Source organism: Oncorhynchus mykiss, chromosome 10 (assembly GCF_013265735.2).
Source record: "Oncorhynchus mykiss isolate Arlee chromosome 10, USDA_OmykA_1.1, whole genome shotgun sequence".
NCBI lineage: Eukaryota > Metazoa > Chordata > Actinopteri > Salmoniformes > Salmonidae > Oncorhynchus > Oncorhynchus mykiss.
The window spans coordinates 63,745,400-63,773,124 of record NC_048574.1 but is presented as its reverse complement, the minus strand read 5'-3'; the positions used below and the strand labels follow the sequence as shown (position 1 = coordinate 63,773,124).

The window sequence follows — 27,725 nt, the reverse complement described above, 5'->3', positions numbered from 1 at the left end:
AATACTTTCCGAATGCACCGTATGAATACTAATCAGGATACAGTATATTAATGTTTTATTTTTCATAAATGTTTTACAAATGTTAGTTGTTCTTACACTGACATTAAAGAGTATTTTGTGTAGATTGTTAACATAAAACATACAATTAAATCCACTTTAATCCCACTTTGTAACATAACAAAATGTGGAAAAAGTCAAGGGGTATGAATACTTTCTGAAGGCACTGTACAAGTCTAGATGAAAATCTGAAATCTATTACTCTTGTTATTCCAAATGCATTTGTGGATATTTTCTGCTGACAACAAAAAATGCATATTTGTCTTTAATGCATGGTCTGATCTAAATGGCAGTAGCTATCAAGTGGAATAGTTACTTTCTATGTTATAGATGGGAATGGTTTTTCTGCTGGTGTATCCTGAGGTAGCTTCTGTCTGAGAACCTCTTCCCACAATGAGTGCAGGCGAACGGCCTCTCTCCCGTATGGACCTTCAAATGCCTCTTCAGATGGTGCTGGTGGGAGAACCTCTTCTCACAGTGAGGGCAGGTGTAGGGTTTCTCCCCTGTGTGGACCCGCTGATGCCTCTTCAGGGTGAACGAGTGGGAGAAACTGGCTCGGCACAGGTGACAGCCGAAAGGTTTCTCCCCCGTGTGCGTCCTCTGGTGGATCTCCAGCTGTTTGCGGAAATTGAAGGCTTTCCCACAGAAAGAACATGAGAAGTGCTTCTCTTTGCCACCGGATATGATGATAGCGTCACCACTAATGTCATTTGTCAATGGGTTTGTGTAGCCATTTAGTGTTGAGGCACTGGCATTGTCTGAGGTCTGGTTTAACATAAGGAGAGTGTGAGGAGGACGAAGGCCAGGGAGGGTCTGTGTTTTCGCAGGGTCCATGTTCCAGTTGATAGATCCTATAGAAGGCAGGCTGAAGGCAGCACCTGTTAAGGGGTTAACCTGAGGCGTCATCAGTCGTTCTGAATCAGAACTATAGGAGCAGGACGGAGCATCACTAGCCGAGTCTGTGTCTGTTCTCTCCCGCTGCATACGGACACGTCCCCGTCCTTGCAGACCAAATCTACGCCTCTCCCTGGTCTCAGACAGTCTGTTGTCATAGAGACTAAATTCAGCTGTTGTTTTGTGTTCGCATGTCTGTTTCTGGTTGTGGTTAACAGTGTTGTTCCCAAGTCCAGAGTTGAGGATGCTTTCCCATCCACTGGCCTCCACTATGTCGCCTCCGGTTCTGCCCTGCTCAGTGATGTTGTCCCCTAGGTCCTTGACTGCACCCGTCTGGGTCTGGGAATTCAAGATGGCTGCCCAGTCTCCCCTGTTAGCCTCCAGCCAACTACCTGCAGGGAGAGGTTACAAAATAGACTTTACAAACATGGCAGAGAACTCTACATATGGAGTATTTTTGTTTTTTGTCAATTACCTGGTCAAGCTCATACATTATTATGTGTGTTTTGTGGATTTTTGTTTTAGGATTTTCTCCTAATCCCTGTCTACATGAAAGTATTCATAACCCTTAACTTATTTCACATTTTGTTGTTACAGCCTGAATTCAAAATGGATGAAAAAAACATCTAAAATCTCAACCGGAAGGGAGCTTAGCCCAGGCAAAACCCTAGACGAAAACCTGGTTCAGTCTGCTTTCCACCAGACACTGGGATATTAATTTTCCTTTCGGCAGGACAATAACCTAAAACACAAGGCCAAATCTACACTGCTTACCAATAAGCACTGCTTACCAATAAGACAGTGAATGTTCCTGAGTGGCCAGTTTTTACTTAAATCTACTTAAAAATCTATGGTAAGACCTGAAAATTGTTGTCTAGCAATGATCAACAACCCATTTGACAGAGCTTGAAGAATTTTGCAAATATGATGCACAATTGTTACACAATCCAGGTGTGGTTTAGAGACTTATCCAGAAAGACTCACAGTTGTAACCGCTGCCAATGGTGCTTCTACAAAGTATTGACTCAGGGGGGTGAATACTTATGTAAATTAGATATTTCTGGGGCGCCTGGGGCGGCAGGGTAGCCTAGTGGTTAGAGCGTTGGACTAGTAACCGGAAGGTTGTGAGTTCAAACCCCCGAGCTGACAAGGTACAAATCTGTCGTTCTGCCCCTGAACAGGCAGTTAACCCACTGTTCCCAGGCCGTCATTGAAAATAAGAATTTGTTCTTAACTGACTTGCCTGGTTAAATAAAGGTAAAATAAAAAAAATAAAAATAAAAAGATATTTCTATATTGAATTTTCAATACATTTGCTAATACATTTTTAAAACATGTTTTCATATTATATGGTATTGCCTTATTTCAAACAGTATGCATGTTTTGGAATATTTTATTCTGTACAGGCTTTTTACTCTGTCAATTAGGTTAGTATTGTGGAATAACTACAATGTTGTTGATACATCCTCAGTTTTCTCCTATCACAGCCATTAAACTGTTTTAAATTCACCATTGGCCTCATGGTGAAACCCCTGAGCGGTGTCTTTCTTCTCGGCAACTGAGTTAGGAAAGACATCTATACCTTTGTAGTGACTCTGTGTGTGTGTGTGTGTGTATATATCATCCAAAGTGTAATTAATAACTTCATGCTCAAAGGGATATTCAATGTCAACTTTTTTTTCACCAATAGGTGCTCTTCTTTGCGAGACATTGGAAAACCTCCCTGGTTGAATCTGTGTTTTGAAATTCACTTCTCAACTGAGGTACCTTACAGATACTTCTATGTGTGGGGTACAGAGATGAGATAGTCATGAAAAAATATATGTTACACACTTACTGCACGCAGAGTGAGTCCATGCAACTTATGTGACTTTTAAGCAAATGTTTACTCCTGAACTTATTTAGGCTTGCCCTAACAAAGGGGTTGAATACTTATTGACTTAAGATATTTCATCTTTTATTTTCCCCACTATGACAATCTCAATATAATACATCTTAAATTCAGTCTGTAATACAACAAAACGTGGAAAATCTCAAGGGGTGCGAATCAGGGAATGCTCCTCAGAGGAGGGGACCTCCTCAGTGAATTACATAAAAATAAAAATCATTAAACATTTTTTAAAAGTTATCATTTTTAGATAAAACTATACTAAATATATTCATGTTACCAAATAACTGATTAAAAACACACTTTTGCAATAAAGGTCTACATTAACCTTAACAGCACTCTCTGGGGTAGCACCATGGTGTAGGCAGAGGACAGCTAGTTTCCATCTTCCTCTAGGTATATTGCCTTCAATGTAAAATATTCATGGTTCTCACCCCCTTCCATAGACTTTCACAGTAATTATGACAACGTCCGGAGGACGTCCTCCAAACTATCAGAGCTCTTGCAGTATGAACTGTTGTCGACCAAATCAAAGGATCAGAGAATGAATCTAGTACTGAAAGCCTAAGCTACAGCTAGCTGTAACTGCAGTGCATAAAATGTAGTGAGGAGTTGAACAGTTTTAAACAAATACATTTAAAAAAATGGAGGATTAAGAAAGAGAGCTAGCTATATTTAAAAAAAAATACTTTCAATTATCTAGCTAGCGAATGCTGCTAGTTGGTTTAGCCTACTCAAACACCCGGCTCAAACAGAGAGAGATGCTATGTTAGCTAGCTGGATATGGCTATCTAACACTGAAACTCTCCCAAGGTAAGCTTTTGGTTTTATTAATTTATTGCCACCGGGGCCTGCCGGTGTAAATGCTAAACTGCCTGCTGTACACTAACGTTTGTGGCTGGTTTAGTAATGCTAGTAGCTAAATATGTTGACTATGACGTTAGGTGACAGCGATGTAGGCTGTGTGTGGCGGTTAGCAGTTATGGAATGACGGTTTGGCTTGGAAAGTCCACAAGCCAAGGGAAAAGGTGACAGGAGGAGAGCGCATAGATGCGAGTAGGAATTATACAACGAGCAAATGATCATGCTTTTTGTATGTGGCTGCTATGAAAGTGAACTGTGTTTGCGGTGATCAGGAGTGTATTCATTCAGCTGATTCTGTTGAAAAGCATTTCTTAAACGGAACGAAACGGGAATAAACATAACTAAATTTGGCAAATAGAAACTCTCATTTGCAAATGTAGGACTAATGACTACACCCTAGATCAGCTAGATGCAGGCACGAGTGTGCAAGGCGGTATTGAATGTGTCAACTGTCTTAATGACAAATTTTTCTCTTGACCTTTTGTAGCAACCTCATGATGGGTATAGGGGAAATTTGAGTATCATGTAGTATCCTAAACCTGTCGATGTTACATTGTGCTGGATGAATGGAATATGAATGACAGTCATTCAATATGCTCTAATAAGGTGTTAAGGCCATGCTCTGGCACTGACCACCACTGTTGTGAATACTTACCGAAGGCACTGCATCCACCTCAAATACTTCAGTATCCGGTTACATTGTACATTTGGTACCTGCACTGACCCTGTATACAGCTTCCTCTCTTATTTCTCTTTTTTTTTTTAATACTTTTTCTTTATTAGTTATACTATTTGATATTGAATACTGCACTGTTGGGTTGGGCTTGCAAGTTAAGCATTTCACTATACTTGTTCATTCGACATATGCAACTTGAAACTTTTGAAGGTAAACATAACATGTATTGATTTCATTTTATGAATGAAGAAAAAAATAATAGCCAGGCTTATCACTATTCCCATTGAATATCTATTACTGTATGTAGGCTATATGTATTTCTCCCTTACCTTGATCCCCCATCTTTAGTCCACTCAGCAGATCAATACTCTCTGGTCCGTCTTCTATTGTCTCATCTTTGACTAGCAGCAGATCAGGCTTCCCATCCTCCATGTCTACTGACTAAGAGATACAGAGTGAGAGGATGTTGGATCAAGAAATCTGATATTAGCACCCTACTATGGAGCATCTTCTGATTGGGCAATGGGGGATTGCTATGTAACATGTAAATGTAATGCTTAAACACTCTTTAATGGTTTGATAATTGTAAGGAATGGTTCCACACTTAAGACAAAATTAATCAAGACCTGGGCCCGTATCCATAAAGAGTCTCAAAATAGAATTGCTGATCGAGGATCAAGTCCCCACCAGTCTATATAATCTTATTCAGTATGATTGAAAAGGCTAAAATGATCCTAGATCCGCACTAATACTCGGAGTGGCTTTGTGGATACAAACCCTGACCTAACACCACTAAGACAGTAGTTCAGTGGGCTCACCTCAGTGAGACTGTATGTGGTCCTGTGCTGCTCAGCTGGTTCCTCTGTGGGTTCAGGAGGTGGTGTAGTCTGGTTGTCCTCCATGACCATGGTCAACTCAGGGTTCCCCAGACCCTCCTCACACCCCTCCTCCTTCACCAGCAGCACCTCTGGACCCTCCTCCTCCTGGAAGAGACAGGTGATCCAGATTACACAGACATACACTCCCTCAGGTACATACACACAGATAATAAACACACTTTCAACATGGAGTGTTTACCCATCCCCACTACGTTTGAGTCCTATACTGTAGTTACAGAATAACTTCATTGCTGTTAAACCCATCATGTTGGACAAAAATATGATGATGTGGATGAATGAGTCAGCTATAATAAGTCAGACAAACCTGACTAACCTATGTTGACGTGTACAGTAGGTGTTTGTTATTGTGTGGGTATGTGTAGGTAGATTTAGTAAGTGTATATTGGTTATAAAGCACTGTTGGGTGTATGCAGAATAGGGTGATATCAAATGTGATGTATACTAAAGAGAGATTCAATGAAAGTCCGAATGAAAAGTCCCATTTTGTATTTATTAAACAAACAAGTTTTAAATCCACCATGTGAAAATCACACACACCAACAAAGAAATCTGCATGAACTTGATAGACTGCATTCATTTTCTCATTAAAAGTGTCTTGGGAAAGAAATAAAGCAGTTGAATGGAAGTAATGAAATAGGCATGTGAACATATAGCCTACACAGTACAAACACAATATATAACAGACATTTTAGGCTTATATACGGAACAAAAATATGCACACAGCAGTTCATAAAAGGAAATCAGTCAAATGAAATAAATTCATTAGGCCCTAATCTATGGATTTCACATGACTGGGAATACAGATATGCATCTGTTGGTCAAAGATATCTTTAAAAAAAAGCAGAGTGTGGATCAGAAAACCAGTCAGTATTTGGTGTGACCACAATTTGCCTCATGCAGCATGACACATCTCCTTCACATAGTGTTGATCAGGCTGTTGACTGAGGCCTGTGGAATGTTGTCCCACTGCTCGTCAATGGCTGTGCGAAGTTGCTGGATATTAGCGGGAACTGGAACACGCTGTCGTACACGTCGATCCAGAACATCCCAAACATCCTCAATGGTTGACATGTCTGGTGAGTATGCAGGCCAAGGACAAACTGGTGCAATATCATGCTGAAATGGCAGCAGATGAATGGCAAGACAATTGGCCTCAGGATCTTATCATGGTATCTCTGTGCATTCAAATTGCCATCGATAAATGCAATTGTGTTCGTTGGCCGTAGCTTATGCCTGCCCATACCATCAGCCCACCGTCACCATGGGGCATTCTGTTCACAATCATGACATCAGCAAACCGCTGAGGCAGCTTATGGTAGAGAAGTGAACATTCAATTGGTAACAGCTCAGGTGGACATTCCTGCAGTCAGCATGCCAATTGCACGCGCCCTCAAAACTTGAGACATCTGGGCTTCCAGAGTGACGCAGCGGTCTATGGCACTGGATAGAAGTGCTAAAGGTGCTATTACAGACTCGGGTTCATTCCCAGGCTGTGCCAAAACCGGCGGGAGTCCCATAGGACGGCAAACAATTGGCCCAGCGTCGTCGGGGTAAGGGGAGGGTTTGGCCGGGGAGGCTTTACTTGGCTCATCGTGTTTTAGCGACTCCATGTGGTGGAACGGGCGCCTGCAGGCTGACAGTTGAACAGTGTTTCCTCCGACACATTGGTGCAGCTGGGTTCCGGGTTAAGCTGGCGGGTGTTAAGGAGCGCGGTTAGGCGGGTCATGTTTCAGTAGGACTCAACCTTCGCCTCCTGAGTCCGTTGGGGAATTCAAGCAATGAGACTAGATCGAAATTGGTGAGAAAAAGTGGGGTAAAATACACACAAAAAAATAAATCTGGCATTGAGACATCTGTGACATTGTGTTGTGTGACAAAACAGCACATTTTAAAATGACCTTTTATTGTCCCCAGTACAAGGTGCACCTGTGTAATGATCATGCTGTTTAATCAGTTTCTTGATATGCCATACTTGTCAGGTGGATGGGTTATCTTGGCAGAGGAGAAATACTCACTAACAGGGATGTAAACACATTTGTGCACATCATTTGAGAGAAATGACCTTTTTGTGCATATGGTAAAGTTCTGGTAGCTTCAGCTCATGAAACATGGGACCAACACTTTACATGTTGCATTTATATTTTTGTTCAGTGTATATTATATATACAGTGCATTCAGAAAGCATTCAGATCGCTCAACGTTTTGTAACATTTCAGCCTTATTTTAAAATTGATTTAAAAAAAAGAATTCCCTCATCAATCTACACACAACACCCCATAATGTCAAAGCAAAAACAGGTTTTTAGAATGTTTGCAAATTCAGACCCTTTGCTATGAGACTCAAAATTGAGCTCGGGTGCATCCTGTTTCCATTGATCACCCTTGATCACAAATTGATTGGAGTCCACCTGTGGTAAATTCAATTGATTAGACATGATTTGGAAAGGCACACACCGGTCTATATAAAGGTCCCACAGTTGACAGTCCATGTCAAAGCAAAAATCAAGCCATGAGGTCGAAGAAATTGTCGGTAGAGCTCCGAGACAGGATTGTGTCGAGGAACAGATCTGGGGAAGGGGACCAAAATATGTCTGCAGTGTTGAAGGTTCCCAAGAACACAGTGGCCTCCATCATTCTTAAATGGAAGAAGTTGGGAACCACCAAGACTCTTCCTAAAGCTGGCCACCTGGCCAAATTGAGCAATCGGGGGAGAAGGGCCTTGGTCAGGGAGGTGACCAAGAACCCGATGGTCACTCTGACAGAGCAGCAGAGTTCCTCTGTGGAGGTGGGAGAAACTTCCAGAAGGACAACCATCTCCGCAGCACTCCACCAATCAGGCTTTTATAGTAGTGTGGCCAGACTGAAGCCACTCCTCAATAAAAGGCACATGACAGCTCACTTCGAGTTTGCCAAGGGGCACCTAAAGGACTCTGACCATGAGAAACAAGATTCTCTGGTCTGATGAAACCAAGATTGAACTCTTTGGCCTGAATGCCAAATGTCACGTCTGGAGGAAACCTGGCACAATCCCTACTGTGAAGCATGGTGGTGGAAGCATCATGCTGTGGGGATGTTTTTCAGCAGCAGGCAGGGACTGGGAGACTAGTCAGGATTGAGGGAAAGATGAACGGAGCAAAGTACAGAGAGATTCTTGATGAAAACCTGCTCGAGAGCGCTCAGGTCCTCAGACTGGGGCGAAGGTTCACCTTCTAAGAGGACAACAACCCTAAGGACATAGCCAAGAGTGGCTTCGGGACAAGTCTCTGAATGTCCTTGAGTAACCCAACCAGGGCCCAGACTTGAACCCAGTTGAACATCCCTGGAGAGACCTGAAAATAGCTGTGCAGCGACACTCCAATCCAACCTTACAACACTTGAGGATCTGTAAAGAAGAATGGAAGAATCTCCCCAAATACAGGTGTGCCAAGCTTGTAGCGTCATATCCAGGAAGACTCAAGGATGTAATTGCTGCCAAAGGTGCTTCGACAAAGAACTTGAGTAAAGGATCTGAATACTTATGTAAATGTGATATTTCAGTTTATTTTTTATTTAGTCAAACAATTTTTATTTAGTCAAACTATTTTTGCTTTGTCATTATGGGGTATTCTGTGTAGATTGATGAGGAAAAATATTTAATCCATTTTAGAATAAGGCTGTAAAGTAACAAAATGTGGACGAAGTCAAGGGGTCTGAATACTTTCCATATGCATTGTATCACACAATGTCTGGATGCAATATTTACACAGGAATATTCAACACTGAAATATATTACTCTCGTTACTCTAAACGCATCTGCTGACATTAATGAAAATTTATTTTTGTCTTTAATGCAAGGTTAGATCTAAGTGTCAGAGGCTATCGAGTGGAATAGTTACTTTCTATGTTATAGAGTGGAATGTTTTTTCTGCTGGTGTATCCTAAGGCATCTCCTCTCTGAGAACCTTTTCACACAGTGCGTACAGGCAAATGGCCTTTCTCCCGTGTGGACCTTCAGGTGCATCTTTAGGTTGCCAGCCTGGGTAAAGCGCATGTGACACTGGGTACAGCTGAAGGGTTTCTCCCCTGTGTGGACCCTCTGGTGCCTCTTCAGGTCACCAGCCTGGGTGAAGCGCATGTGACACTGGACACAGCTGAAGGGTTTCTCCCCTGTGTGGACCCTCTGGTGCCTCTTCAGGTTGCCAGCCTCAGCAAAGTGCATATGACACTGGGTACAGCTGAAGGGTTTCACCCCTATGTGGACCCTCTGGTGGATCTCTACCTTCTGTGGGCAATTGAAGCCTTCGTTACAGAACATGCAGAGGAACTGCTTCTCTTTACTATCGCCTGATTTTGCTCCACCTCCCAAAACCTTGGCCCTTTGGTCATTTGAGTTCAAAACCTGTTCGAAAAGGTCCCGGCTCTGTGAATCGAAAGGCCCCATCGAAATGGACACTGGGTCACGTTCCCTGAACGCGTGTAAAGGGGAGTGGGTTGCGATATTTGGATTTGTCTCTAAGATTTCCCTGTAATCTAAGAAATCTCTGCCCTGTGAGTGTCCATCTCCTAAGTGAGTCTCGTCTACATTCCATGTCAGAGGAGCCTCGCCCTTCACTTTGACAGTCCTCTCATCGACTATAACCTCCCCTTTCTTATCTAGGCAGCCTTCAGAGTACACACTACTACTGTACCGGTTCCAGTCCCCTCTAGACAGATCAGTCTGTGTCTCTAAACCCAAGGGCATGTTGCCAGGGTCCATCTCTGTAGTGTAAGAACATGACAGATCATTGCCAGTCTCTAACGCGTCACCTGAGTCCCGATGGGAATGAACCATCCTAAGGCTTGGGTTACCATAAAGTAAATACTCTGAGCCAGGTACAGGACAGCCCAGTGGTCCCAGTCTCTCTGGGTCTGATCTGTGGTCAGGTCCTGTGCGTAAGAACCTTTGTGTTACAATTAAAGTCTCGGTGTCTTTCTCTGACTTGAGGACGGCATTCAGCGTTCCACTGACCTCCGTGATGCTGCATAGGGCCATGGGCTGGGGCGCGGTGACGAGGTCCTCCGTGGCTAGAGGGGGCGCCACTCCAGCCGCTCCAATCTGGATGTCTCTGCTGTGTTGTCGGTGCTCTCCTTCAGTCCTTTCCTGCTTGACCAAAGACGATCCTCCAGGACCTGCAGCCTCTGCATCTGCAGACTGACACATGAAGAGAGGAGGTTATTACAGTTACATGAGTTGAATTGGATAACAATGTCATAGGGAAGTCTCACAAGCTCCCCTATGGCAGATAAATCAGGATGTACATGTAAGCAAGTGAATAGCTAAGGAGGAGCCTTTCTGAAATAAAACAGGCCACATTTTTTATGTTACACTATGACACTAACCTCGATCACAATAACATGCTGGTTTGAGGTTCCACTCCCCTCATCTATAGGTATGGGTTGGTCATCTCTCCATGTTTTGTGTCCTGCAGGCTTCACAAAGCTCATGTGGCCTCCAGTGAGATGTCCTTCACCTAAGAGAGTTATTGGGGAGAAAAATGGGTGGTTATGTTTTATAATAATACAATTGCTCAGAGAAATAGATTTTGTTCAACAATTAATAAATACAATTCTCAAAAAGGGTAGGGGTCCACATTATTGACACTCCTGTTTTTAATACCTTTCAATACCTCACCTTGTAAGGATAATGTCAGGGGGCATGGAACTAAAGCCCTGTTCACACTGCAGGCCTTAATGCTCAAATCAGTTTAGTTTTCTAATCTGTTTTGGAACTCTGACTGTCCAAACTCCAAGTTACAAATGGCCAAATTCAGACAGCAGTCATTTACTGTCATGGCTACGCCAGTTGTCATAGTAACGACGGGTGTGTGCGCAGTTTTGTAGGCTGATTGGTGGTGGTGCACATGGTTCCTATCACTCAGAAGTTATGTAGCAAGCTAAGGTGACAACAATGCCTGCTATGGACGTTTCCCAGTTGCTTTGAATGTTCAAAATCATAGTGTAAGAACACTTAAAGATCCAACTTTCAAAACGAGTCCTTTTTGGCTAGTCACAGTAGTCAACTAGCTAGCTAGCTACAACATGTTATTGTCAAAACTGTCAACAGAGTAGTTAGCAGACAACAATATATGCTAAATAAGTCTAAAAACCACTTGAGGGAAAATAAATCAGATTTGACTGACATAGTGTAAGAACACTTAAAGATCCAACTTTCAAAACGAGTCATTTTTGGCTAGTCACAGTAGTCAACTAGCTAGCTAGCTACAACATGTTATTGTCAAAACTGTCAACAGAGTAGCTAGCAGACAACAAGATATGCTAAATAAGTCTAAAAACCACTTGAGGGAAAATAAATCAGATTTGACTGTTCGCATGGACAGGAATCAGATTTGTATGGCTTGAAATATGATTCCATGTGCTTTTTGGCTGGTCAGACTGCAGGAAAAAGAACTGATTGAAATTAGATATGCCAAAAAAAAAAAATTTGCATCACTTCAAACTGCCATTGTAATATAGGGTGGTGGATCTTTAATGTTATGGCTCTATTTTGCTTCCACTGGTCCTGGTGCCCTTGTAATGGTCAATGGCATAATGAACTTTACTCAGTATCAGGATATTTTTTCCAAAAACCTGGTTGCCTCTGCCAGGAGACTAAAACTTGACAGCAAATGGATCTTCCAGCAAGACAATAACCCCAAGCAAACATCAAAATCCACAAAGAAATGGTTAATTGCAATGGCCATCTCAGTCTCCGGACTTAAAACCTATTAAAAACATAGTTTGAATTGAAGAAGGCAGTCCATAAGTGCAGACGAAGGATATCAAGATTTTGGAAGGATTCTGTATGGAGGAGGAATGGTCTACAGCCTTGTTCACAGTAGGTATGGGGTTATTTTCTGCTCGTGCATCCTCATTTCAACTTCAAACCCACCATTTTAATGTCGTCCAAAAAATGTAAACACCTGGAGTTTGCTAAACAGCATTGTAAATTGGATTGGAAGCTGTGCTTTGGTCGGATGACTAGACCACCAGTGGTGGTGAAAATAATATATATTCCTCCTCCAAAAAAGTCATACAATATAGCTCAGTATTTGAATAATTTATTTTACAGTCCTTTTTCTCATCGTTATCAGGGGTTTCAATAATATCGGACTCCTCTGTATCTCCAAGGTAAATGTGCAGTTTTATAGCTAATCTCATGGTATTTTACGCATTTTGCTCATTTCAAGCTAATTTCCTGCAATTCTACCCATTTGTTATGGTTTATAACCTGTTCATATGCTATCTGGTGGGGGCTGACCTCCAGGGGACCCACAACCAATGTTCCCTCTAAGATGCGCACCTCCTCCAGGAATGCTGCTCTGGGCATGTGGCAGCAGTGTGTTGGAGGGAGGTTCCTAGGTGTGAGAAGTGTGCAGAAGGGCATGAGACAAAGGAATGTGTAGCATTGGGGAAAGTGGTGGTATGTGTTAATTGTAGGGGTGCCCATGGGACTGGGGATCAGAAATGCGAGAGAGGCAGTTTGAGGTTTCCAGGGTTAGAGTAGTGCAGAAGTTGTCATATGCTGAGGCAGTGAAGAAAGTAGAGGAAGATGGGTCAAGGGGGAGGGATCCTGAGAGGAGTGGTGTGAGTAGTAGATATGTACCAGTACAGAGGGATAGGCCAACAAGTAATATGTTTCAGTAAGATTAGATTTTTAGCATTTATAGAACAGATTATAGTTATCAACTGCACGGATGGAATGTAAGTCACAGAAAATTGAGGTTGTGGTGGCAGCTGCAGAGAGGTATTTGGGTGTGCGAGACTTGACATCAGAAGAGTTACAGGGTGTGTTGAGTGGTGGTGTCCCATCCTTCCAGGTTGTTGGCCTGAGGTAGGACTAAATAGTTTTAAATAGTGGAGTAGGGTGGTGTTTTTTTGTGAGTGTAGTGTTCGAAGGTAGGGTTATTATTTATTTATTCATTCAAGCACTGTATAAGGGAGTTGTACTTCAGTCTAGTAGGTGGCAGTAATGCAACATTGATTGGTTGCCAACAGCCGTTAAAACTCATCGAAGGACTGCTGCTCAGAAGAAATGCCAGGCCTCTGCAGAGACCAAGAGATGTAACTTCACTGAGTTCACCCCATTAGTTTGTACTATATAAATCAATGTTTTTTCTGTGATCGAATCAACATTATAAATCAGCCCCTTTTCAATACAACAAACCAAAACAAATCTAACTTTACAAGACTGAGTTTGTAATTTTGTTGTAGGCAGAGCCAGAGCGCAACGGAGTAGAATTCTATTGGCGGGGTAGCTAGCCTACGAGCGGTCTTTCAAACATACGAGTGAATGCACTTTTCAGATCAGAGATTATTGCCGCGTGTGTGCACATTAGTTGATATTCCTTGCTCGTTGGCAAGTTATTAGGCCAGTTATATACAGGGCTGGGAGTAAGGGATTACAAAAATCGGTAACTAATCTGTTACATTACCAGCAAAAATATTGTAATCAGATTAGATACTTTGAGGATTACTTTTAAATTCAAGAGGATGTTTGCGAGAGAAAAAAATGCATTCCTGTTTTCTCAATGACATTCAAATCAGCATTGATAAAGTCGCAAGTTTAAGTTTGTTCCACCTGAGTGAGTCTGACCACAAATCAGAGACCACTATGATGACACACCAAATGTGTTTGATGGATCCCGGGAAAATAGCAGAAATAGGCTTTTGTAGGCTTCCAATGGTGCGACTGCTGTCGGCATCCAAAGATTATCCAATTTGAAGGTAAGGATGACAGCAGTGGTGTAGTCTATGGCGATACGTATATGACTTATTATTGATATCTACATAGCGCATTGATGTGTATCCCTGTCTCCTAGAGATGAACGTACTTTGGTGCGAAAAGTGCAAATCAATCCCAGAACAACAGCAAAGGGCCTTATGAAGATGCTGGAGGAAATAGGTAAAAAAATATCGACATCCACAGTAAAATGACTCCTATATCGACGTAACCTGAAAGGCCGCTCAGCAAGGAAGAAGCCACTGCTGCAAACCGCCATAAAAAAGCCAGACTACGGTTTGCAACTGCACATGGGGACAAACAGCATACTTTTTGGAGAAATATCCTCTGGTCTGATATAGAACTGTTTAGCCATAATGACCATCGTTATGTTTGGAGGATAAAGGGGGAGGCTTGCAAGCCGAAGAACACCATCCCAACCGTGAAGCACGGGGGTGGCAGCATCATGTTGTGGGGGTGCTTTGCTGCAAGAGGAACTGGTGCACTTCACAACATAGATGGCATCATGAGGTAGGAAAATGATGTGGATATATTGAAGCAACATCTCAAGACATCAGTCAGGAAGTTAAAGCTTGGTCACAGATGGGTCTTCCAAATGGACAATGACCCCAAGCATACTTCCAAAGTTGTGGCAAAATGGCTTAAGGACAACAGGCAAGGTATTGGAGTGGCCATCACAAAGCCCTGACCTCAATCCTATAGACAATTTGTGGGCAGAACTGAGAAAGTGTGTGTGAGCAAGGAAGCCAACAAACCTGACTCAGTTACACCAGCTCTGTCAGGAGGAATGGGCCAAAATTCACACAACTTATTGTGGAAGGCTACCCAAAACGTTTGACTCAAGTTAAACAATTTAAAAGGCAATGCTACCAAATACTAAGTGAGTGTATGTAAACTTCTGACCCACTGGGAATGTGACAAAAGAAATAAAAGCTGAAATAAATAATTTGCTCTACAATTATTCTGACATTTCAGACTTAAAATAAAGTGGTGATCCTAACTGACCTAAAACAGGGAATTTTTACTGAGATTAAATGTCAGGAATTGTGAAAGTGAGTTTAAATGTATTTGGCTAAGGTGTATGTAAACTTCCGACTTCAACTGTATATGTAGGCTTGCATTGAACACCACATATAGGCTATATTATAAAAATCAAAAGCTATTTCTGGGGCCTCCCGAGTGGCACAGATGTTTAAGGCATTGCATCGCAGTGCTAGAGAGTTCACTCCAGATCCGGGTTTGATCCCAGGCTGTGTCGCAGCCAGCCGCAACCGGGAGACCCATGAGACGGCGCACAATTGGCCTCGCGTCGTCCGGGTTAGGGGTGGGTTTGGCCGGCTGGGATGTCCTTGTCCCATCGCGCGCTAGAGACTCCTTGAGGCCGGGCGCATGCACGCTGACTTCAGGTCGCCAGCTGTACGGTGTTTCCTCAAACATATTGGTGCGGCTGGCTTCCAGGTTAAGCGAGCAGTGTGTCAAGAAGCAGTGCGGCTTGGTGGGGTCTGTGTCAGTGCTGTGTGTAAGTTGACTATGCAAGCAATTTGGAATTTAACACATTGTTTCTTATTAAAACGAGAAGCGATGCAGTCGGTCTCTCCTCAACTCTTAGACAAGAGAGGCTAGCATGCATAGTATTGAAATTAGCCCTCTGATTACAGGGGAGAGCAAAATGTGCTGCTCTGTTCTTGGCCAGCTGCATGTTAAAATTTGCTCAATGCTGACTTTCATATGCTATCTGGGGGGGGTCGGGGACACATGCGCTGCGTAACACTTATAATTAATTCTTGACATACTATTTATTGATTATGTTCCATGCATCACATTATTTTAATTGAGCATGACAATAGGAAATTCAGTAAATCAAAAATCTGGTTAGAATATTGTCTTGCTGCAAGAAGTATTTGTTATTAATTGACCTGCCTGGTAAAATAAACGTAACATGGAAAGAAATGCACGGCAGCTAACTAAGTAATCAGGGGAAGTTTGGCACACTATCCAAAAACTGACCAAGACCCAACTCTGGGTAAGACATCTGAACACATGCGCAGAAGGGAACGGGACGACATGCCCCACAGCCTCTGCCTTCTGCTAAATGTACCTCTTGCCATTCCTCTGTGTCGGTCGAGGATCTTGACACTACTGGGACGACTGGCGAGGACGCGCTCTCGCGTTGTCCTCTCTGCGCGCTCCCGTGTCACCTTCAGTTCAAGTAGCTGTAATTTCCTCCGCAATGCCCTGTTTTCTTTCTGGCTTTGAGTCATTTCCAAACGAAACACTGCATAGTCGTCATCTACGAGTTTACAGATTTCTGCAACGGCTGCATTTGCTAGCACCTCCATGATGGAGGCTATTTGAGTGTGAAAAACCATAACATTAGAGTTACAGGTAGCCATTGTTAGCTAACGTTAGCCAGCGTTAACTATATCACCTATATCAACCAAGTCCTGTCTTCAACGCTAATTAAACACTACCCGGGGTACATAAGTGATGCTGTGCAGTTAAATTAATCATATTTTGAGTTCCAAGGTGTTAATAAATGTCTAAATAACAAAAGAAACGCTAACGTGGAAAGCGTTCTTGGTCACTGTTCACTTCCGTCTACTACTTCTTCGTGTGGTTTTCCGGCAGACTATACGCTTTGTTGCGTATTGCTGCCTTTCACAGTTCGGAAAGTGCATTGCACATTTGTACAAAAAAAAAAAAAAAAAAAGGGGAGAGAAGTTGGGGGGAGCGGGGGTCGAGTCGAAGCAATTGCACCACCGTTTATTCCATATTAGAGCGCCCCCATTATACCTCGATGTGTAGAGCGCGCCAGCTGGTAGTCCTAAAAAACGGAACGAACTACCTCTGGTTCATTCAGCCATTTCTATGGGGAAAGGCTTAGGAGGTTTTGTTCTCTGAGGTAATATCAGTTAGTTAACATTACCTTTATGAATTATGAAGCCTTAGTGTTTTTGTAAAAATTACATAAGTGCTTAAAAAAATCACAAATATTGATGTTAGGCAAGGTATAAAATTAGATTTAGGTAAGAATGTCTTATTTTACCAGCCACGTAGCGAGCATTACATTTGCGAATAAAAATAGTGAAAAGTATGAGCACATGTGCGAGTGGCGATTTATTATAGAAAAATGCTGCAGTAGCGGTTCAAAGTATTTCTGCTGTTTTGTGTCATAGATGTTAATCGCACAAATAAATACGAATCCTACATCAAGACGCAACACTGCCTGGCAGGAGAGCTGTGCGCTAAAATAGATTCATTTTTGGAGGCGCTATCCACAGGCATAAAAGTTGATCTAATTTACTCTAAAGTCCACAAAGTGAGACTTTGTCCTCATGTTCTTGGCAGTTTACATCGTTTTGTTCATAAACTCGGTTGTTTTTCAACGTTAGAGTCTGCTGCTTGAACTGATAGCGAAGAAACGCCCTAGTCAGATCCTAAATCTCAGACCATTACCACCGTAACGTCCCAACATTAAAGAGGTAGCTGAATATTTTGTCTCAGCTGATATTTTGGTTAAAAGACTGAAGTCACACATTTTTTAAATGAAATTGAGCAATATACCACATTACTTCTTACTAATACATTTCTTGTTTTAGAAACATTACAAAACACGGTCTGTTTTTAGTATGTCATTATGGCACTAAACTACTTTGACTGGTAAAACATATCTGAGTGGCTGGTAGTTTTTTTCTCTACCTGCCACAGTGGCTGGTGACCCAAAAAGTACATTTTAAACTTCTCTGCTGCTACTATCAATTCAATCTTCAGGGATTTCCATTCCACCTGTGCAGTACAATTAAAGGGATACTTCAGGATACTACTTCCCCAGAGTCAGATGAACTAGTGGATACCATTTTTATGTCTCTGTGTCCAGTATGAAGGCAATTAAAGTAGTTTTTCAAGCCAATGCTAACTAGCTTTAGCACGATGACTGGAAGTCTCTATCCTCTAGCATGCTCTCCACAAATTGTACTCCCACTGGGCCTAATTCATCTCGGGCATTTTCCTGATAATTCCTATTCACTTTCCTTCAATTTCTGAGAGTTCATCTGTCAACTGCTCAGGGTTTTCAGGAGAGGAACATGTAATTACACTGAAGACAAAGCATTTTATGTGTTGGCGTCATAGCTCAAGGGTGTGGTTCAATGAAAAAGGAATTGCGCACTGTTCTTTGAATTACGGTACAGCTTATTATGTTACATCAAATCTCCTTTGATCACCACTTTTCAAGCTCAGAGCAGATTTGATTAGAAAGAACAGTGTGTTGGCAAGAATACAGTACAAAATAATATAATTACTTTATTCCATCTAAATGACCTCAGTAAGGTAAATAAGGGTTAATGAGGGGTATGTGGTTAATTACCCTCTTACCCCAAGACACTTCATATGATAACTATAATAATGTCAGCTAAAGAAAGAATCCCAAGCCACAGTGCTACAATGTCTCCCATTGTGGACACTCCTGTGTCAGATAAGGTTACTCCCGAAGGAGAAGCTCTTGTAAAGGCGTCAGCATTCTTCAGTTCGTGTGGCGCCTAACCGAACAAGTGCTCGCATTCTCCCTTAAGATCTTTGCTTGAAAAAAAAAAAAAAAACAGCAATAGTACCGTTTGTCTATTTTGAGACGCTGTAGCCAGTCTGACACTTCCTCAAAATAGTCCGTGTTAATCTAAGATAACTCAAGAAATCTGTCATTAAATTGGACGCTTTTGCCGAGATCTTAGTCACGCAATTTCACAGCTAACTAAGATGTTTGGTGCTGTATATCTCAATGTAAAAATGTGCACGACAACTAGTCGTCTCTCGTTGAATGACAAAGACTTTAATGAAGAATCTCTACTGTTGACCAGTAACTGACAAAGGGGCGTAGACTTCGGCTTGCCTCATAATATATGCACAAACTCTTCCAAACGGTTTTGGCTGGGAAGCATGCAGACGCCTTAACACAGCTTACAATTGAAGGGCCTGTCCTTGGTGTGAACGGTCTGGTGGTCCTTCACATAGTTCGCCTCAGCGAAGCACTTTCCACATATGGGGCAGGCATACGGCTTGTCGGCGTCCGTCCTAATGCTCGGCCTCCCATGTTGTGACCCAATAACACCAGAGGTGGTTCAGGTGGTTGGTCTTTGAGCTCCCTCCTTGACTGGATGTTGTTTGGATTGTGTGCTGTGTTATAGGCTATGTAACTCTTCTGGTGAACAAACGTGCAACCTGACCATGTCTGTATTGGTGGGGTAACCATGAGGTAACTGAGGAAGGCTAGACATAGGTCCTTCAGACTTTCTATGAACCCAGTCACCAGGCATTAAACAAGACCCTGTCGGAGAAGACAGACTTGCTGATAGACTACCACCAGTCTCTGAAGGCTGAAGCCCAGGGTGGGGCCACAGTCTCTCTGATGACCACCAGGACTGAGGTTGTTCAGTCCACCTGTCCACTGGTTGTGTTCTGTGTGGTGGTGGAGTCTCTGTCCCTCGTGGTTCGGTCCTGGTTCTGACTTAGGAAGGAAGAGGGACGGTTTCTGATCCAGGGTCCTAATCCGGGGTCAGGGTTTGTGACCAGCCGCTTCAGAGGTCCAGTCTCTCCCGGCAGCAACACCAGATATCAGCAGGTCTTCATGGACTGCAGACGGTGAACAGAAAAGCATATAAAAGGTTTATATAAGAAACTCTGCTGTACACACAGAAACATATTATAAAACGTTAACCAGTCAAGTCCATCACTAACACTGATTCAAGTACCCAACAATAGTCATTGGAGTTCATAAAAAATAATGGCAATGTGTTGACTCAAAAATGAAGTATGTTTTGGTTCGACTGAGATAAGGAAAACATGTATTTAAACAAAATGGTCATATGCTCACATAACATGAAGTACAGTACTTTTATTGCACAAAACAATCCGTAGAATAACTTCTCACTATGGTAACACTTGACCTTTTCTGTAAACCTGGTACCCTCACTTTTGATAAAATGTACATTTATAACACTGTCATTACATTACACACTACTTAATGTCAAGTAAACATAGGCACTCATTTCCTCATTATAAAACACCAGCATCAAACAACTGGACAAGATTGTCACTTTTCATCAGTGAAGCATTTTTACAGACACCATCCATCACCATATCATCTACTCTGCCTCATCATACTCATTCTTTCCTCAGTTCACCTCATCCAGTTCCCCACTACATCCCAAACCAACAGAATTAACTACAAACTAACAAGTACTACATTACATATACATGGGCCGTTTGCATTTTCTGCTGGTGTATCCTGAGGCAGTTCCTCTCTGAGAACATCTTCCCACTGTCTATACAGGCAATGGCCTCTCTCCCTTATGGACTTTCTGGTGCATCTTCAGCTGGTGCTGGTGGGAGATCATCCTCTCACAGGTGGCAGCTGAAAGATTTTCAACCCCGTGTGCATCCTCTGGTGGATATCCACCTATTTGGGGAAACTGAAGACTTTCCCACAGAATGAACACGGGAAGCTCTTCTCTTTGCCACCAGATCTGCTGATAGCATCACTACTACTGTCATTTGTCAATGGGCTTGTGTTGCCATTTAGTGCTGAGGCACTGGCATTGTCTGAGGTCTGGTTTAACAGAAGGAGAGTGTGAGAAGGACAAAGACCAGGGAGTGTCTGTGTTGTCACAGGGTCCATGTTCCAGTTGATAGATCCTATAGAAGGCAGGCTGAAGGCAGCACCTGTTAGGGGGTTAACCTGAGGCGTCATCAGTCTCTCTGAATAAGGACTATAGGGGCAGGACCGGGGAATCGCATGCCAAGTCTCTGTCTGTTCCCATATGGACACCTCCCCGTCCCCGCAGACCACATCACATATGGACTCCCTGGTCTCAGGCAGTCTGTTGTCATGAATACTAAGTTTGGTTGTTGCTTTGACTGTCTGTTTCTGGTTGTGGTTAACAGTCTTATATTTCCCTCTCTAACTTTAAGCATCAGCTGTCTGAGCAGCTTACCGATCACTGTACCTGTACACAGCCAATCTGTAAATAGCACACCCGACTACCTCATCCCCATAGTATTACTTACCCTCTTGCTCTTTTGCACCCCAGTATCTCTACTTGCACATCATCACCTGCACATCTATCACTCCAGTATTAATGCTAAATTGTAATTATTTTCGCATATAGGGCCTATTTATTGCCTACCTCCCTAATCTTCTACATTTGCACTCACTGTACATATTTTTCTATTTTTCTTTTGTGTTATTGACTGCACATTTGTTTATGTGTAAGTCTGTGTTGTTTCTTCTGTCGCACTGATTTTCTTTATCTTGGCCAGGTCGCAGTTGTAAATGAGAACTTGTTCTCAACTGGCCTACCTGGTTAAATAAAGGTGAAATAAAAATATATAAATAAAATCCCCAGGGGCCTTCGTTGCACAAGTCTGGGAATCCAAGAAGGCTGCCCATTCTCCTCTGTTAGCCTCCAGCCAACCACTTGCAGGAAGAGGTTAGAAAATAGACTTTAAAAAAATGGTGGAGAACTTTTTTTTTTTTTTTCAATTATCTGGTCAAGTTCATACATTGAGTGTTTTTGTTTTTAAACATACTTTAAGTTGTATATTATGTCAATGTCATTTTATGAATGAAGAAAAATAATAGCCAGGCTTATCACTATTCTCATTGAAGATATATTACTGTATGTAGGCTATATGTATTTCTCCCTTACCTTGCTCCCCCATCTTTAGTCCACTCAGCAGGTCAATACTCTCTGGTCTGTCTTCTATAGTCTCCTCTTTGACTAGCCACAGATCAATCTTCCCATCCTCCATGTCTACTGACTGTAAGAGATACAGAGTGAGAGGATGTTGGATCAAGAAATCTGATATGAGCACCCTGCTATGGAGCATCTTCTGGTTGGGCAATGAGGGATTGCTGAGTACTATGCAAACATGTTAGTTGATTTGATACTATGCAAACGTGGAGATCGAATATCTTTCCATTTAATCTTATTCATTATGATTTAAAAGGCAAAACTGATCCTAAATCAGTACTCCTACTTTGGAGAGGCTTTGTGTATACAGGCCCTGACCTAAAACCATTCAGACAGTAGTTCACAGTGGGCTCACCTCAGTGAGACTGTATGTGGTCCTGTGCTGCTCAACTGGTTCCTCTGTGGGTTCAGGAAGTGTAGTCTGGTTGTCCTCCATGACCATGGTTCCCAAGACCGTCCTCACCAGCAGCACCTCTGGACCCTCCTCCTCCTGGAAGAGACAGGTGATAGATTATAGACATACACTCCCTCAGGTACACACACACACACAGATAAACACACTTTGTTTACCCATCCCCACTATGTTTCAGTCCTGTACTGTAGTTACAGAATGACTTCATTGTTGTTAAACCCATCATGGTGGACATAAAATGATGTGTGTAAAAAAGTTGCTTTTAGTCATCAGACAAACCTGACTAAACTATTTTGACATGTACAGTAGGTGTTTGTTATTGTGTGGGTATGTACAAGTATATTTAGTAAGTGTATATTGGTTATAAAGCGCTGTCTGATGTATGCAGAATAGGGTGAGATCAGATGTGATGTATACTAAAGAGAGTCTCAAAAGTCAGACTGAAAAGTCCCATTTTGGGTTTATTAAAGATGAACAAGTTTTAAATACACCGTATGAAAACCACATACACATGCCTCAAATAAAAATCATCATGAACTTGATAAACTGCATAAAATGTAATAATTTTCTCATTAAAAGCGTTTTAGGATTATTTTTTTTTGTAGTTGAATGGAAGTAATTGAATAGTTATGTCAACATATAACCTACACAGTGCAAACAAGATGTAACTGACTTTTTAGGCGTATATATGCCTTATATATCACACAATGTCTGAATGCAATATTCTACCCAGGAATATTCAACACTTTAATCTGTTGCTCTCCTTTTTCCCAAATGCATCTGTGGATCTTTTCTGCTGACGACAATGAAAATTCAACTTTGCCTTTAATGCAGGGTTTGATCTCAACATCAGAAGCTATTGAGTGGAATGGTTACTTTCTATGTTATAGAGTGGAATGGTTTTTCTGCTGGTGTATCCTGAGGTAGCTCCTCTCTGAGAACTTCTTCCCGCAGTGCGTACAGGCGAACGGCTTCTCTCCCGTGTGTACTCTCTGGTGCCTCTTCAGGTCACCAGTCTGGGCGAAGCACATGTGACACTGGGCACAGCTGAACGGTTTCTCCCCTGTGTGGACCCTCTGGTGCCTCTTCAGGTTGCCAGCATGGGTGAAGCACATGTGACACTGGGTACAGCTGAAGGGTTTCTCCCCTGTGTGGACCCTCTGGTGGATCTCCACCTTCTGGGAGCAGCTGAAGCCTTTGTTACAGAACATGCAGAGGAACCGCTTCTCTTTACTGCCCGGTGTTGCTTCCCCTCTCCGCGCCTTGGCTCTTTGGTCTTTTGAGTTCAATACCTGATCGAAAAGAACCTGGCCGTGTGAATCGGAAGGTGCCATCGACGTGGACACTGGGTGTAAAGGGGAGTGGGTTGCAACATTTAGATTTGTCTCTAAACTTTCCCTGTAATCTAAGAAGTCATTAGTGTTGCCCTGCGAGTGTCCTTCTCCTAAGTGAGTCTCGTCTGCATTCCAGTTAGCCAGTTTCTCTTTCCCGACCGTTGTTGCCCCCCCTCCACAAGCCTGGGCTATAGCCCTGTCGTTTAAATGTAATACCTGATCGAAAATCACCCGGCCGTGTGAATCGGAAGGTGCCATTGATGTGGACACTGGGTCGCGATCCCTGAACGTGTGTAAAGGGGAGTGGGTGGCGACATTTAGATTTCCCCTGTAATTTAAGAAATCTCTGCCCTGTGAGTGTCCGTCTCCTAGGTGACTATCTGCATTCCATGTGGGAGGAGTGTCGCCCTCCACTTTCACAGTAACCTCATCTACGACTATAACCTCCCCTTTCTTATCTGGGCACCCTTCAGAGTATACACTACTACTGTACCGGTTCCAGTCCCCTCTAGACAGATCAGTCTGGGTCTCTAAACCCAAGGGCATGTTGTCAGGGTCCACCTCTGTAGCGTAAGAACAAGACAGATCATCAATGCCAGTGTCTGACGCATCACCATCTCCACAGGAATTAACTGACCCCTGGCTCTGGTGAAACACCATTAAGTACTCTGAGCCTGGAGCAGGAACACAGCCCAGTCTCTCGGAGTCTGATCGGTGGTTAGATCCTGTATGTAAGAGCCTTTGTGTTACAGTTAAAGTCTCTGTCTCAGTCTCGGTCTTGAGGACGGCGTTCGGCGTTCCACTGACCTCCGTGATGCTGGATCGGGTCCTAGCCTGGGGCACGGCAGCGGTGGTGAGGTCCTCGGGGGCTACAGGGGGCACCACTCCATGCGCTGCTCCAGTCTGGATGTCTCTGCTGTGTCGTGGGTCCTCATCTCCTTCAGACCTCTCCAGCTTGACCCCAGGACCTGCAGCTTCTGCATTTGCAGGCTGACACAAGAAGAGGGTAGATTGTTAGCAGTACATGAGTAGAATTGGATAATAATGTTGTAGGGAAGTCTCACAAGCTCCTCTGGCAGAGAAATGAGGATGTTACATGTAAGCAAGTGAATAGCTGAGGGGAGCCTTTCTGAAATAAACTGGCCACATTTGATGTACTGTAATGTTGATGTAATACTATTACACTAACCTCTATCACGATAACGTGCTGAGTTGAGGTTCCACTCCCCTCATCAACAGTGATTGGTTGGTCATCTCTCCATGTATTGTGTCTTGTTGGCTTCACAAAGCTCCTGTTGCCTCCAGTGAGATGTCCTTCACCTGAGAGAGTGATTGGGAGTAAAGAGGTGGTTAGGTTTGCTATTGTCAATGCTTAATGCTTATACTGTACACTATTGACAGTTTTGACATTATGTAGAATTGGCAAGAATTTAAGGTAACACATAACTTTACTATTTATAGATTAATGTATTATGTTCAATGCATCAGTTTTATTTAAGCAGTAAATGTTTTATCTGATTAGAATATGATAGTGTCTATTTTTGCAAGTTAACTAAAGGATAATTATTGCATACTAACTAAAAACTGACCAAAACCCAATTCCAGTTAACCTAGTTTAGTTAACCGAAACTCGATTTAGAATTTCATTACTTCAGACATAAATGAGCTTTTAGATCAGGAAAGTTTATTCTCACGACAGTATGTTAAATACAGTTATATTTTAAGTTACTTTACTGCTTCGGGTGATAAAAGCGCTAATAGTGCATTCATATTTTTTAACGTTGACGTAATCATTATTTCCTATATTTTGTCTAACACTCCTACCTGCAAAAGGACCAACTGCACGGACAACCGGCAAAGTACGTACAATTATTTTATTAAGCATTCTGGCTTGTAGAGGTCCTGAAAGAAAACTTTCCTGATCAGGTCTCCCAACAATGGTTAACACATCTAAAGTCAAACATGTGCAGATTTGAACAGGGCGACAGGCCCCTCAACCTCGGCAAAATGTACCTCTTGCCATTCCTCTGTATCGGTCAAGGATTTTGACACTACTGGAACGACTGGCTAGGACGCGCTCTCGTGCCATCTTCAGTTCCAGAAGCTGTAGTTTCCTCTGCAATGCACTGTTTTCTTTCTGGCTTTGAGTTATTCCCAAACGAAACACTGCGTAGTCGTCGTCTACCAGTTTACAGACCTCTGCCACGGCTGCATTCGCTAGCACCTCCATAATGGAGGCTATTTGAGTATGAAAAATCATACAGTTAGCTAGCATTAGCAGCTAAATAGTTAGCGTTACCTAGATAACAGATCTATCAACCAAGTCCCGTCTACAACGCGAATTAAAGACTACCAGGGGTAAGTATGATAGTGTGCAGTTAAATGAGTCATATTCTGAGTTCCATGGTGTCAATACATGGCTAAATAACAATATAAACGCTAACGTGGACATTTGTCTTGGTCACTGTCCACTTCCGTGTACACTTTTTCAATGGTTTGGCAACGTACTTTAGTGATACATTACCGCCACCAACTGGACTGGAGTGTGTACCAGAGACAGGGTAGGTCTAAAAGTTGAACCCTACCCAATTAAACTGTTCATCATGGATACCATTTGCAAATCATTTGCTTTATTATTTTACTGGACTGATGGTACCGGCATCTGATGGTCATAGTGCTTTCAAGACAACTGGAAACTAGAGATCAAATCATGACGTCAGTGATCTTCAGGTCCAGAAGTCAGAGCTCTAGAAAGATGCCCGAGTTTCTGGCTTGGAATTCATGGTTGGATGGGGACACTGTCTTCCACTTGATGCCAAAACGACTTTTCCCAGTCAGATCTATTTTTTTTTCTCCAGAGTTCCCAGTTGTTTTGAACAAGGCATTAGTCTCAGCGGAGGGACGGAGAGCGCAGCAGAGTGTCTGAGACGGACCAGAGAGAGGGGACACTTTCTTCCACTTGATGCCGAAACTTGATTTGCACCGCATCTACCTCGTGCCCAAATTTATACTGTTCCTATGACCAGAGAAAGTGAAATATTCCTTGATATTAAAATAAACACGAAGAGCTGCTAATAATAATAAAAACACAGGGCTATCGATACACTTCGCTACTCATTCATTGCAGCTGCATCGTGAGTGGAAGTAGGGAGAAGCATGTTTTGCAACAGTGTTGACAGTGCTGAATAAAATCTTAGACATGAACTCACTCAAAAACAGCAGCTCTTTGCTGTATTCTTTGAAAGTCTCTCTCTGGTAATGGTTTTAAAGTTATGAATTCTTTTGTATCAAACTTTGCTGTGGCCGGGGTCGTTATTAAAGAAGGATTTTTTTCGCCTTGAGACAATTGAGACATGGATTGTGTATGTGTGTCATTCAGGGGGTGAATGGGAAAGACAGAATATTTAAGTGCCTTTGAACAGGGTATCGTAGTAGGTGCCAGGCACAACGGTTTGTGTCAAGAACTGAAATGCTGCTGGGTTTTTCAAACTCAACAGTTTCCCATGTGTATCAAGAATGGTCCACCACCCAAAGGATATCAAGCCAACTTGACAACTGTGGGAAGCATTGGAGCCAACATGGGCCAGCATCCCTGTCGAACGCTTTGACACCTTGTAGAGTCCATCCTCTGACGAGTCCATGCTCTGGGGTGTAATTCAATATTAGGAAGGTTTTCCTAATATATACTCAGTGTATATTAGTCCCGTGGCTAAGTGTAACATTTTAAGGATAATTGTGACTTTTGTGAATGAGGCCCCACATTTCACACACAACTAGCTATAGTGTCATTGCAGATTTTACATATTGCCCCCCTGGCGGCCAACCAGCTCCATGGGGCCATATTAGACAGGATTCACATGGCCATATCTACAGTTGAAGTCAGAGGTTTACATACACTTAGGTTGGAGTCATTAAAACTTGTTTTTCAACCACTCCACAAATTTCTTGTTAACAAACTATAGTTTTGGCAAGTCGGTTAGGACATCTACTTTGCATGACACAAGTCATTTTTCCAACAATTGTTTACAGACATATTATTTCACTTATAATTCACTGTATCGCAATTCCAGTGGGCCAGAAGTCTACATACACTAAGTTGACTGTGCCTTTAAAAAGCTTGGAAAATTCCAGGAATTATGTCATGGATTTAGAAGCTTCTGATAGGCTAATTGACATAATTTGAGTCAATTGGAGGTGTA

The 27,725-nt window shown here is 42.5% G+C and overlaps 4 protein-coding genes across 5 annotated transcripts in view; all 4 read right to left on the bottom strand.

Annotated features, from left to right (window-relative positions):
- Positions 1 to 16,651, bottom strand: part of LOC110534612 (zinc finger protein 34-like) — a 52,290-nt gene extending 35,639 nt beyond the window's left edge. The window contains exons 1-2 of the mRNA XM_021619525.2: positions 16,134 to 16,651; positions 10,636 to 10,766 (exon numbers count right to left, since the gene is read on the bottom strand). Coding sequence (XP_021475200.2) covers positions 10,636 to 10,766; positions 16,134 to 16,428 — 426 coding nt within the window. The 5' untranslated portion in view covers positions 16,429 to 16,651. The remainder of the gene's footprint in view (positions 1 to 10,635; positions 10,767 to 16,133) is intronic.
- Positions 1 to 27,725, bottom strand: part of LOC110533183 (protein krueppel) — a 260,240-nt gene that overhangs the window by 117,459 nt on the left and 115,056 nt on the right. The window lies entirely within an intron of this gene.
- On the bottom strand, positions 39 to 26,058 carry LOC110534621 (oocyte zinc finger protein XlCOF29). Of its 2 annotated transcripts, XM_036934480.1 has the most exons (6): positions 25,540 to 26,058; positions 24,716 to 24,846; positions 24,334 to 24,516; positions 22,136 to 22,270; positions 21,736 to 21,847; positions 39 to 1,343 (listed from the first exon to the last, which is right to left on the bottom strand). In XM_036934480.1, the coding sequence occupies exons 1-6, from the start codon at positions 25,799 to 25,801 to the stop codon at positions 382 to 384; spliced, it is 1,785 nt and encodes a 594-aa protein (XP_036790375.1). In that variant the 5' UTR covers positions 25,802 to 26,058; the 3' UTR covers positions 39 to 381. The 2 variants fall into 2 exon arrangements, with proteins under 2 accessions (XP_036790375.1, XP_021475214.2); XM_021619539.2 differs by lacking the exons at positions 39 to 1,343; positions 21,736 to 21,847; positions 22,136 to 22,270 and having other exon boundaries at positions 22,631 to 24,516.
- Positions 8,545 to 10,252, bottom strand: LOC110534707 (zinc finger protein 239-like). Its single transcript, XM_021619640.2, has one exon. It carries the CDS (start codon positions 10,085 to 10,087, stop codon positions 9,161 to 9,163), a length of 927 nt encoding a protein of 308 aa, XP_021475315.2. The 5' UTR covers positions 10,088 to 10,252; the 3' UTR covers positions 8,545 to 9,160.